A 12,696-nucleotide genomic window follows, 5' to 3' on the forward strand; every position below is an offset into this window, starting at 1 on the left:
AGATGTCTCCTAGAGCAGCGATGGGCAACCTAGGCTAGTGAGTGGCCCACAGGAGTGGTCCTATTTCATCTCTGGCTAGGTCTACACTAGAGCCTTTTTTGGGAAAAAGCTACGTAAATTGCACTCTGCAATTTGTGTCGCTTTTTCCGATTGCTTTCCTGGAAGAGGCTTTTCCGCCATTTGGCCTTGTCGAGGCTCTTCCGGAGGAGCCCTTATTCCTTGTAGAACGAGGTAGACAGGGCTCCCCGAAAAAGCATGTTTGCTCTTCCACAAAAAAAAGTGGAAGAGCAAACGTGCTCCCTGGCCGTGGCGGAGTTTTTTTGGGATACCTCTGGGTCTAGACATACCCTCTGTGGAGTCTAGACATACCCTGTGGCTAGGTCTAGACTGGCATGATTTTCTGCAAATGCTTTTAATGGAAAAGTTTTTCCGTTAAAAGCATTTGCGGAAAAGAGCGTCTAGATTGGCAGGACGCTTTTGCGCAAAACCACTTTTTGTGGAAAAGCGTCCGTGACCATCTAGACGTGGTTTTACGCAAGAAATCCCCGATCGCCATTGTTGCCATCGGGGCTTTTTTGCTCAAAACACTGTTTAGCTGTCTACACTGGTCCTCTTGTGCAAATACATTTGCGCAAGAGGGCTTTTTCCTGAACGGGAGTAGCATAGTATTTGTGCAAGAACACTGATGATCTTACTTTAGATTGTCAGTGTTCTTGCGCAAATTCAAGCAGCCAGTGTAGACAGCTGGCAAGTTTTTCCGCAAAACTTGCCAGTCTAGACGCAGCCTCTGTGAGCCACAAGCTTGTCGTAACCAAGATGGTCTCCCGGCACAAGGTAGTTTTGCTCCCTGCGCTTGCGTGCCTAGAATTTGAGAGGAGTGCCAGTTGAACCGTTGCAGCGCTTTGATTAGATGCAGACGCACGTCTCAGAAAGTCAATGTTGTGTGCAATTAGCACGCACCGTCCTTCACGCGCCCTGGCTTTGAGTCAGGGCTGGGGCACCTTTTTTGGGTCAGGGGCCGCTGACCCAGAGAGAAATCAGTCCCAAGTGAGAAGTGAAAAAGAAACCGAACCAAACCCTCACTGACGTGGCCCCTGACTGAGGAGGAGAAAGACCCTCCCCACTTTCCCCTCGCATACCAGAGCCTTGGGGGGCCCAGGCGAGTAGATGTTGTGTGCTCCAACCCCATGGGGGGGCAGTGGGGAGGCTGGAGCCCTAGCGCAGGCTCCCCAGTGCTGTGGGGGGAGCTCTGAGCCTCGGGGGCCAGATCCAGGCAAGTTGGGGGCTGCATTCAGCCCCCGGACTTTAGGTCCCCCCCCCCGCTTTAAGTGCGTGTCACTTTAATAATACTGGTAAGAAAAAAACCACGTGGACGGAAACCTGCAAAACGTGGTAACCCTGTGCGAGGGCAACGGTAAACAGAACGTCTCGTGGGCCTCACGTAGAACCCCGATGGGCTGCAGATTGCCCACCACCGTCCTTGAGCCTTGTCCGCCACAGGGCCGGTTAGCTGAGGCAGTGGTGAGAACACCAGCGGCTGGCCCACATAAGGGTTTGGTTCACACTGTCACTAGCACCAGCAGATCCGCACGAGCGCTAGGACAACAGCTGGAGATTCTTCTAAACGCACTAGTGCAAGCAAGCCAGTGGTGAGCCCAGAAGGACTGTGTGAATGCCCTGTCCTTGGGGGCGTCCACACAGCCCCCCGAGGCGGGAGCACAGTCACCCGGAGAGTGGATAGAGAAATCTGAAGATGCGGCGGCCTGGCCTTCAGTGTGGCCTGTGCAAACCCACCTGGAGTCTTATGGAGCTGCTCCAGGGGATGACCCGTGCCAGGGTCCGTGCCACTGTGTCTTCACTGCTGTCTGTAGTCGTGTCAGTCCGATTAGGGCTACTGGGTAAGTCTAGCTGAGCTCACACAGCCAGTTGCGGTGCTGACGATACCCGCCCACGCACGATACCCTGGGAGGCAAGGGAAGTTGCAGTGTAACCTGACCGGCCCAGTCGAATGGCCTTTTCATGCCCATCCCTAGCTTCCCATTGCAGAGAATTTCAATCGCTGTAAATCCTACAGCCCATCCCTCTGGCTTCTCGGGAGACCAAGGCGCTCAGCTGAAGCTGCCTCTATTCCAGATCACACGTAGTGGGTAGAACAGAGACAAGGAGACAGGTTCTCTGAGCTCCATTTCCAGCTTCTCCCACCAGCTTTGCGGGGTGCCCTTGGACGAGTCACTTTTAATCTTTCCATGCCTCGGTTTCCCCATTTGTAAAATGGGTTTTATACAATCCGCCTGCCGGAGGTGCTGGGTGGCTTCATTGCTGTGTGGAAAGTGCCGTGAGCTCTTCCTGGGTGAAAGGCTCCAGAGAAGGGCAAACTGTTCATTAGATTCCCCTTTCCCCCTTCATAGCAGCAGGTATGGAGAGGGGATGGGCTATTTAAAGCATTTGAGAGTACTGCACTTTTCCATGCATAATGGGATTACAGCAAAATTCCCAGAGTTGGCAGGATTCTGGGCTTTCTATCAGGGTGATTTCTCCAGACCCTTCCTGGAGGCTTAATTTGTCACCTCACCCTTTGACTAGTAGGTGTCTTCTGACAACATCAATCTCGGTCCTCTGCTACCTTTCAGGCCTATGCTGTCTGTGGGATCTCCAGATGCTGCCAGGGATGGCAGCTCTTCACTTCTCTACTCCCTGCCCAGCCTTTTGGCGTTTGTGATTTCCATTTCTCTACCTTTCCCCTGCAAACCTGGTGCTTTTTTTGGGGTGGGGGTGGGAGGGAGATCTGGGCCTTTCTGAGCCACTTCAGTGACTGCCTCTGCTGCTACTGTAAGTTTTTTCCTCATCACCAGCATTAAGTAGCTGTGATTGTTCCAAAGCTGCTTACTCTGAACAGCTTTCACTTAGGCTGTGTCTAGACTGGCCAGTTTTTCCAGAAAATCAGCCGCTTTTCCAGAAAAACTTGCCAGCTGTCTACACTGGCCGCTTGAATTTCCGCAAAAGCACTGACTTCCTACTGTAAGAAATCAGTGCTTCTTGTGGAAATCCTATGCTGCTCCCGTTCAGGCAAAAGTCCCTTTTGTGCAAAAGGGCCAGTGTAGACAGCTGAGATTTGTTTTCCGCAAAAAAGCCCCGATTGCGAAAATGGCGATCGGGGCTTTTTTTGCGGTAAAGCGCGTCTAGATTGGCACGGACGTTTTTCCGCAAAAAGTGCGTCCGTGCCAATCCAGACGCTCTGTTCCCAAAATGCTTTTAACGGAAAACTTTTCCGTTAAAAGCATTTCCGGAAAATCATGCCAGTCTAGACGCAGCCTTAGGGTGTGTGTATGCTGGAAGGAGGGGACAAAAGGTGTTTTCTTAAGTTAACAGGGGCTAACATCTAAGGGAAGCCAAGACAGTTATAGTTTCAACACGTTAGGGGTTTAGAACATAAGAACGGCCATACTGGGTCAGACCAAAGGTCTATCTAGCCTAGTAACCTGTTTGCCAACAGGGGCTAATACTAGATGTCCCAGAGGGAGGGAACACAACAGGGAATCATCACATGATGCCTCTCCTGTCGTCCATCTCCAGACAAACAGGCTAGGGCACCATTCCTACCCATCCTGGCTAATAGACACTGATGGATCTATCCTCCATGAACGTATCTAGTTCTTTTTTGAACCCTGTTAAAGTCCTAGTCTTCACCGCATCCTCTGGCAAGGAGTTCCACAGGGTGACTGTGCACTGAGTGAAGAAAAACTTCCTTTTGTTTGGTTGACTTAAAGTCTACAAAAACCCAGGTGGGCAATCTTATCCTGCGATTGCCTTGAGCCCTGGCACATGAGGCTGAATATCTCCCTGCAAGTTTTCCTTGCCTGTAATGGTAACTGCGAATTCTTGATCCCCAGGAGATTTAAAGAAAGTTTAGCTTGATAGCTGTCTGCCTGGCCTACTTACCAATAGCTGAGGGAGCGGGGGCGCAAAATCCTCATTTCTTTATTGCTGTTATTATGCTCCCCATTTCTATTGTTTATCTGTATGGTCTGACTCTAGTGCCTTGATTGTTCCTGTCTCCACATAATTAATGTGGCTGGGTGTAAACCAATTAGATAGAACTGATGAATCATGTTACAACACAAGTATCAGAGGGGTAGCCTGTTAGTCTGAATCTGCATAAACAACAAGAAGTCCGCTGGCACCTTATAGACTATCAGATTTACTGGAACAAAAGGAAAAACTATGCAGCACTTTAAAGACTAACAAGATGGTTTAAAAGGTGATGAGCTTTGGTGGGCCAGACCACGTCATCTGATTCCCCAGATGCTCCTGACAAAGTGGATCTTTGCCCACAAAAGCTTATGCATCTATAAATCTGTTAGTCTACACCAGTGTTTCCCAAATGGTGTTCCGGGGAACCCTGGGGTTCCGCAAAGTGAAAATAGGGGTTCCGCAAGAAAATTCCATTACAACAACATGTTATTAAAAAAATAATTAATATTAAGCATTTATGAATGTTATTGAAAACAATTTTCATTTGTGTCGATCTCATGACCTTGTTTAGCATTTGTTTATTATTATCCTTACTTATTTGTGCTCTGCTTTTCAGCTCCATATATAAGACTGTTATTGGGGGTTCCACCACATTCTTTTGAGTTTAAATGGGTTCCGTGGCCAAATAAAATTGGGAAACACTGGTCTATACGGTGCCAGTCTATCCGGTGCCACAGGACTTTTCGTTGTTTACGTTACAGTACATTAGGTTTGGTTAGTGACATTTCAGTAGACTGATTGGTTAAGGCACGACTACTATCAGTATGAGGTTCAGAGGGGGAGTCGAATTCCTCTGTAACAGGAAAACCTTAAACCACCACCAGTCTAGCAGCTCCTTAAAGACTAACACAACATGTAGCTGGGATCCTGAGCTTTCGTGGGCACAACCCACTTCGTCAGATGACCGGCCAAACAGGGGCTGCCATTGGGGACAAACAGGAAGGGGCTGGAGAAAAGGGACGAAAGGAAGGAAGCTGGATCCAACCCCCGTGCACATGGAGTCGCCTTGGGCCACTGTTCCCGGTGCAGGAGGGAGGCAGGAAGGGGGAGCCCTGGGCCAGCCCGTTTAAACATCCTTTCTCCTGCGGCTTGTGGGCGCCTGTCGCTGTCCCCCGCTCCGGCTCCTTGCTGCGGCCAAGCCCCCAGCTCTGAGCCCGGAGCAGGGGAGGATGCGGATGAATGAAATCCCCAGGAAGGGGCGGGATTCCCAGGCTGCCTCCCCCCCAAGGGCCGCCTGCCCTGCCCGCCTATTGGCCGCAGCGCGGGGGAGTTTTAATCCGAATCCAGGCGCTGCCCGGGGGAAGCGGCCCGGGCGCTCCAGAGCGGCCGTCCGGGACCAGTCAGCCCCGCGGGGGGAGGCGCTGGCTCTAGCCGAGCGGGGATGGGGGCGCCCTGGCCGGCTGAGCGCTCCTAGCTGGCTGCCCTGGGCCGGCTGGTGGGGGGCTCCCGGGGACCCCCATGAGCGCCCCCGAGCGCGCGGCGGGCGCCGAGCTGAGGCTGGAGGCGGTGATCCAGGTGGGTTGGCTGCTTTCGCCTTTCCGACTCCCCCGCCGGGAGCAGGGGCTGGGCCGGACCCAGAGCCCCCCCCCCAACCGGGCTTGGCTGGCGGGGCGCCGGGATGGAAAGGGAGGCGGGGGCGCCCGCTTCTGGTCTCGGTCCGGAGGGTGGCTAGAGCCAGCCCCGTTACACCCCCAGGGCGCGGAGTTGGGCGGGGGACCCCGCGCCCGATTCGGATTCCACACTGATTCCAGTGGACCCGCTCCCCGTTCACACTGGGGCACGCGAGAAGCGAATCCGGCCCCTGGTGTAGTCCAGAGACTCCCTCTTTGTCCGCTGCCTTGACAGTTTGGGTAGCAACCGGGTTTGTGCCCGTCCTGGAGGGCTGCCTTGGAGATGCAGTTGCTTGGCTTAAGGGCGATCTGCCCCTAAAAGGCTACAGACGGGAAACTCCTCCTCCCCCCACTTCTCAGCCGGACCCTGCCAGGCCTGCTAGACCTTCCCTTCCCGGGCCTTGCGTGGCCAGAGAATCAGCGGGGCAGCTGCAGGATGAAAAGAGCCAGAGCGTATTGGAAGTGGCCCTGAAGCCTTTGTCTCCCAAGCAGGTGCCAGGCTGGAGTTATAGGGGTGTTTGGAAAACCGTCTGGCCCCAGTTTCAAGCCTGTCATCACATCATCCCTGGAGTTCTGCCGCCGGCTGCCCAGCCGGAATGGGGGGACAAGGACTCCGAGTTCAGTCCCAAAGACAGCCGGGGAGGCCCCGGGCAGGCCCGGGCCATTGATTATACAATGGGAAAGAAGCAGAAAATGCCCTGAGCCCAACTTTTCTACCTCCCGCCCCGCTGTGCAGGTCACCGGCCAAACACTCTCACGGTAAAAGGGGTGCCCATGCTGGCACCTGATTGGCTGGCTTTGTAGTAGGTGCTATTTCTATCCCCGCAAATGAAAGCTGCAACGGACCCAGCCGGAGAGGGTCCAATCCACGCCAGGAGAGGGGCAGAGTTTCTCTGGAAGGTGTTTGTGGCGCTCTCGGGTGAGGGGTGAGAGCTGCACCAGCGGGTGAAGGAGGCCTGTCCGTGTTGCCCTGGCAGGGGTGGGCATGGTGGGGCAGGGAGAGATTAGCAGTGTTTGTAACGGCTTAGAAAGTCTTTGCAGAGGGTGGATTATGGGGGTGCCCTAGCTCTGAACTTGGGTCCAAACCGGGGCTCCTTGTAGGGTAAGTGGAGGGGCAGAGGCTGGGTCATGAAGCTGGGATCCTGTCGCCTTTCCTGCGGGGGGTGAATTTGGTTCTTGGCAGGGTGCAGGGCAGGTGGAGCAGCCCTGGGCTCTTGCAGGCTTGGCCCTCTCCTGAGCAGGCGCGTGCAGTGAGTTTACTCAGCCTGGGTGGCTATGGGATGGGGATGGGGATAGGGACGGGACCCACCAGACTTTCAGGATTTGAACCCGGTTCAGCTGGGAGGCAGGTGGATGCTAATCCCCTGGTTCCGCGTCGGCTTTGCTTGTGACACGTCTGTGGACCTGGGTCCAATCCAGAGAGGGTCTAGCTTGACGGACAGAGTCCTGAGCATCCCAATACCTGTCAATGGCCTCTGTACAGTCAGTCAGTGACGTCCCAGCCACTGCTAGTCAGGCGGGTTGGAGCAGCCTCGCGTTGTCTTGACTGCGTGAGGCCTGAGCAGCGTCAGGCTGCCTCCTGGTCTCCCTGTCCGGGGAGCAAGAGGCCCGTTCCCAGGAAGATGCAGGCGAGGTTACACTGATCCAGGGGTGACGGGTTAAAATCTCCGAAGTCCCCTTAATGTTGTCCCCTGGCGTGCTGATCATGCCACTGACGCCTGCCTTCCTGCTCTCTGCAGTGCCTCACCACCCCGTGCTGCTGGGCCAGATCCTCTGATCTCCCCCAGACAAGGCATAGAGTTGGGGTAACTGCCCCCTGCAAAGCAACACAGACCCTGAGTCAGCTCAGCTCTAGGAGGACTCGGTTCTAAGGGCTCAGCAGCCAGGAAACCAAACCCCAAATAAATCCGTCTTACTCTGTGAAAACCTTTCCTAGAGAAAGCTGATAAGGTCTGCCCACGTTCTCAATGAGAGAGAGAAGAGCACAGTGGTTACTTCCTCCCTCTCCCAGGTAACCATTGTTTACACTGGGCTTGCTGATACACAAAAGTGTTTTTATTAAGTACAAGAACTAGGATTTAAATGGTTGCAAGTGAAAATAGATCAAAGTAACTTACTAAATTAAAATGAACCCAAACACTTAGCTAGTTCTAATCCACTAAGAATGTAAATTCTTATCCTAAACAGCTGTTCTTATCTCAGGTACAAGCTTAACATCAGCGTTGATTTTTGTTTTGACTTGGGTCTACAGCTTCTTCAGAGTTCTTTGTTGACAGGTATCCTAGGTATCCTCTTCGGTTGGGCCAGGCAATTTCAAAGGCCAGCTGAAGACAAAAGCTGATGGCTTCCCACTGCTTTCATAGATTTTCCCAGAGGGTGAGAATCCTTTGTTTGGCATTCTCCATCCCCATGGAAAAATACCAGGTTCAGGATGGATTCCAGCACCAGGTAGCTGGTCACATGTATTTCTAGGACCAATCACAGTCTGGGCTTACAGGACAAACCAGACCATTCGCAGGTCGTTGGTTTGATCACCGAGCCATTACATTTCCTGGGCATCAGTAACGTCCCTCGTTAGCACATTTAGAATGATAACCGATCCACACTTCGTACTTCGCACATGAGCACACAAATAGGATCTAGAGATCCAGCAGATTGTAACTATAAAATCGAGATGTTACATGATCTATTTTGCATAAAACATCTTGGAGTTATGCATCTTCATAAGCCAATTTTCATGTTGCATGGGGGGAGTCGACGCACAAGGCAGTTATCAGTGTGCAAAGGGCCAGAAGGGGGCTGTCTGTGCTATGGAGAGCTGGGGGAGCTGCTGTCTGGAGGAGGAACTAGCGACCGAGCGCCATGGCAGTGGGTCTGGCCCCCCAGCTCAGCGTGCTGTGTTCACGCCCGCAGAAGCTGGAGAGCAGCGTGCTGACTTCTGGGGAGGGGAAGAGTCTTATCATTCGGGGCGGCTCCGAGGACGCGCCACCCACCCGCCTGCCCGCCCGGATCCGGGAGATCGTTGCCAAGAACTTGTCGGCGCTGGCTAGCCCAGGTAGGGTTGTGGCAGCCTGGCCTCCGGCTGCTCGCTGTGCTGTGGGTCTGACCCACCTCCTGCGGCAGCACATGGGTTCTGCCCGGCCAGGCTACACCACGGGCAGCTGGAGCAGCTTTTCTGGGCTCCCGGCCCTTTCCAGGCTGTGTCTGCCTGATGGCTGCTCCTGGAGCCAGCCTGGCCAGTGTGGCATGTGGCTGCCTTCCTTTGGGACAGGGCCGCCGCCGGGGGAGAAGGGGGCAACAGCCCTGGGGCCCAGTGATTCAAAAGGGCCCAGGGCTCCACCCACCACTACCACGGCAGTGTTGGCAGCTGGAGCTCCGGGCCCTGTAAATTGCCACTGGAGCCCGGGTGGTGCACTCTGAGTGGTGCTCAGTGCTGGCTGGGACATGGTATGGTCCAAGAGGTGCCCTGCCCCAGTCCCGCCTCTTTGGCCTGAGGCCCCGCCCACCTTGACCAAGGGCCCAGCAGTTCTGCCCTCTCCCCCCCCACTTTGGGACATGCAGTGGCAGCGCGCAGAGCCTGGGCTCCCAGTGTGCAGTGACCCGCCTGGACCCACGCAGGCCAGCCAAATTCGCACAGGGGGATGTTGCCAGGTTGCGTGTGCAGCGCTGGTGCGTGTCCAGGCTTGTGCCTCTCCCTCCCTTGCTCACCCAACCAGGGGCGAGCGGGGCCAGCAAAGTCGGCCGCACGAACCCGTCCAGCGCCGGGGCCTGGGCCCTGACAGGCTGTCCCCCGCCGAAGGCCCTCGCTGAATTCGGCAGCAGAGCAGTGCAGCCCAGGGAGCACTTGGAGCTAAGGGCTACGGCTGCCGGGTCCCTCGGTTACTATCCCCCCGCGGGGTCTGTGGAGAGCCTGCTTCGGATGCCGTCCTGCCCGTGTCTTGCCGCAAAGGGCCCCCGTCTCCTGCTGCCGTTCGGCATGGCCTCGTGGCTAAGGGCTCCCTTGAAATCCCTGCTGCGTGGCTGCCCCAGGCTCGGTAGGGAGGGGGCAGGCTGGGTTGGCCCCCCCCTTGCTCTGTGGCACTGACGAGCGCGTCTCGGGGAGCGCATGTGGTCACCCCGCAGTGCGTCCCCGGTATTGTCGGTGTCATGGCTGTTAGCAAGGCCTTAACCCGGGGTGATCTGACCCCTGGTAGGAAAGTCACAGGGCCAGCCTCATCTCTAGCCAGCCGCCTCCCTGTGGCTCTGGGGTGGGTGCCCCCAGCTGGCACTGATGCCTTTGCTACGGCTCTCCCTCTTCTCCCACAGCAGCCTGTCCTGGGGAGATGTCGCTTCTCTCCCTCCAGGAGGAGAACCGCATCCTGCAGCAGGAGCTGTCCCGTGTGGAAGACCTGCTGGCGCAGAGCCGGGCCGAGCGCGATGAGCTGGCCATCAAATACAACGCCATCAGCGAGAGGGTAGGTGTGGGCAGCCGGTCCTGTCCTGCTGATGGGGGGGATCGTGTGCCACTCCCACTCAGCTGTGTGCTCAGGGAGAAGTCGTGTGTGCCGGACACGGGCTCAGCCGTGGGGGAGGGTCGCCGCTGGAGCTGGGCAAAACTTTTCTTGTGAAACATCTTTTTTCCAAAAAGCAAAAAACCCCCCAAACCGTTCAGAGGGATGTTGACTAAACTGTTCCCTGGACTCCGGTTGATTTCCCCCAAGTGTTTGCACTGAGGAGGGGAGGGGAACACACTGAAAAAAAAAAGTCAAAACTTTTTGGTTGGACATTTTCGAAAGGAAGCCGTTGAACTTTGCGCATTGAATAGGGGCTGGGGGTGGTGTCTGGGGGCGGGAAAGTGCTCGGAGTGGAACCGCCATGTTTCCTCGTTCAGCCCCCAGCCGTTTTTTCACGACTTCTTGATTGGCCGAAAACGCTTGTTTTCCATGTGACCCAAATGACGCTAAAGCCCCGTTTTTCGGAATTGCCAGGGAAGGAATGCTCCGTTATTTGCCTGGTCGGGGCTAAGACAAGGAGAGCTCTGAGTGGGGACCCTCCTTAGTGCCGTGCGGCTGAATCGGAAATTTCCTCCCTCCCACCCACCAGGCTCCCCTTGGTGCCTCGTGGTCCCTCTGGCCCGCAGCGCCGGCGGGGAGCACCATGAGGGTACGTGGGCAGGAGGGCCATGCACTGGCGAAGGGCTCGGCGTGGTCTGGCTTGGAAGCAGGAGACTGTGGGAAGGCCCACGGGGCCACAATCCACATGACCTCCCCCTGCCCAGGGAAAGGCCAGGACAAAACCTCTCCGCCCCTAGACCTGCCTCTTCCTGCCCTGCTTTGCCCCCTCCCGCCCTTGCTCCTCCCCCGCCCCACATCTTCTCCCAACCGATACGGACCAGGGGACTAGTGGGGTTGGGGTGGGATGCCAGCAGCGGGGTCCACCCCCCCGTTCCGCATTCACTGGCAGAGGTGGGGGAAGTGGAGCAACAGTCTCAGCTCATCCTGCCCCCTCCCTCCCCCCCCCGACCACACTGTACTGCTTCCCGCCGGTGAGTGCAGGGCGGTCCAGGCCTCTCTCCCGACTGACGAGGAGCAGAGCGAGCTGGAGCTGCCTTGCTCCTCTTCCTCCACCGCTGCCAGCGAGTGCAGAGGGGCCAGACTCGTATGGCGGGCACCAGGCCCCCTGTTAGCCCCCAGGCTTTCTGGCTGCTGGCCAACCCCTTGCCCCTCCTGCCCATGGCGTTTGGTTCAGATGTGCCCCCTCATCTCCTCCCCCCCCAGCGCCTCACGCCTGCTTGGAAGCAAATCGCCCGGGTTAATTTGGTTTGGCGTCTGGTCTCTTGGGGCTGGGGACCTGGTGTGGGGACCTGCCCCAGCTCCCTGGCCACTGTGCTCAGAGCATCTCACCTGCCACTAGACCCAACCCTTCCCCTTCCAAACCCACTGGATCCAGCTGAGCCCTGAGACCCACTAGGGACGTGGGCTATGCCCCCTGGGCCATGCTGCTCCTCTGGCCTCACACTCGGCAGGGTAGGGGCAGGGTGGCGTTGCTGAGAGCTGGATCGCAGGGTGTGTGGCAAGCTTGGCGCAGCTGGTCAGATAGCTCCCGGTTACCGCTTCAGTCTGCACTGCTGCCGCGGCTTCGGCTGCTCCTGCCTTGCTAGGGGGCCCGTGCGCTCGCAGGCCTGGCAGCTGGCGACCTCCTGAGGTGCCACGGCAGAAACGTGCTCGCCAAGCCGAATGGGACCACGTCTCCTGGGCTGTGGCCGGAAGGCCTTGAGGGCCGCCAGGTAGTTGAGGTGAATCTTTAATGAACGTTTATGGCAGCGCGGGATGAAACCTGCTGGAGCACGTCCCACCAAAAGGAGCAACCTGACGGGCCTGTTCCCCTGCCAGGGGCCCTGTGCCGAGCGGGCCGTGACCCTGGAACAGCAGTTCCCCAGGGAAGTGGTGTGTGCTCCTGTCCACGTCAGGGACCTGGGCCTGCCTGGGCATGTTCTCGCAGGGAATGTGGCTGGCGCTTGCCGGGACTTGCCCGGGAGGAAACAGAAGTGGTCGGGCAGCGTCCTTGCCATTCTCCTGGGCCCAGAACCTCGGGGCAGGCTGGGGGAGTTAACGCACAGAAATGCCCCCGGCAGGGGCACCAAGTGTCTGATTTTAAGCCAGCAGCTCCAGTGGAGGCTGAACTCTGGCTCTGAATCGCGCCCTTTGTGCGAGTCCCCGGGCGGCGAAGGCCCCGAGGGCCGGTTGGGCCCGACGGACCCTCCCACTCCCAACTCCCGCCTCTTGTGCTGCTTGAATGGAGCCTTTGTTGCTGCCTTTCTCCACGGCCAGGACAAAGTAGCTGGAAAGGGCCCTGTGGTGGGTGCAGGGGAGGGATGGGCGGGCGGGGGCGGTGAAAGGCTGAGTATGTAGCCAGCCTCTGTCGTGCTCAGTGACCGCTGACCTGTGTCCCACGAATGCCGTGCTGCACTCGCATGTATTGCACAAAACGCCCCAAGGAGGCCTGATTGTGGGAGCTGAGCTGGGGCGTGGGTTGGGGGTTTGAAGGAGGGGACGGGGGCGTTATTAGGCTGTTC

General features: G+C 56.7%; 1 protein-coding gene across 8 annotated transcripts in view; it reads left to right on the forward strand.

Annotated features, from left to right (window-relative positions):
* Positions 1–5,112: 5,112 nt before the first annotated feature.
* The window catches only part of CROCC (ciliary rootlet coiled-coil, rootletin), an 82,903-nt gene continuing 75,319 nt past the window's right edge, over positions 5,113–12,696 (forward strand). For 2 of the 8 annotated variants that reach the window (XM_075906399.1, XM_075906401.1), the window contains exons 1-4: positions 5,114–5,547; positions 7,579–7,653; positions 8,556–8,697; positions 9,948–10,096. In XM_075906399.1, coding sequence (XP_075762514.1) covers positions 5,491–5,547; positions 7,579–7,653; positions 8,556–8,697; positions 9,948–10,096 — 423 coding nt within the window. In that variant the 5' untranslated portion in view covers positions 5,114–5,490. Of the gene's footprint in view, positions 5,548–7,578; positions 7,654–8,555; positions 8,698–9,947; positions 10,097–12,696 lie in introns of all 8 variants that reach the window. The other 6 variants (XM_075906404.1, XM_075906400.1, XM_075906403.1 and 3 more) reach the window with 6 other exon arrangements.

Source organism: Pelodiscus sinensis, chromosome 23, assembly GCF_049634645.1.
Source record: "Pelodiscus sinensis isolate JC-2024 chromosome 23, ASM4963464v1, whole genome shotgun sequence".
NCBI lineage: Eukaryota > Metazoa > Chordata > Testudines > Trionychidae > Pelodiscus > Pelodiscus sinensis.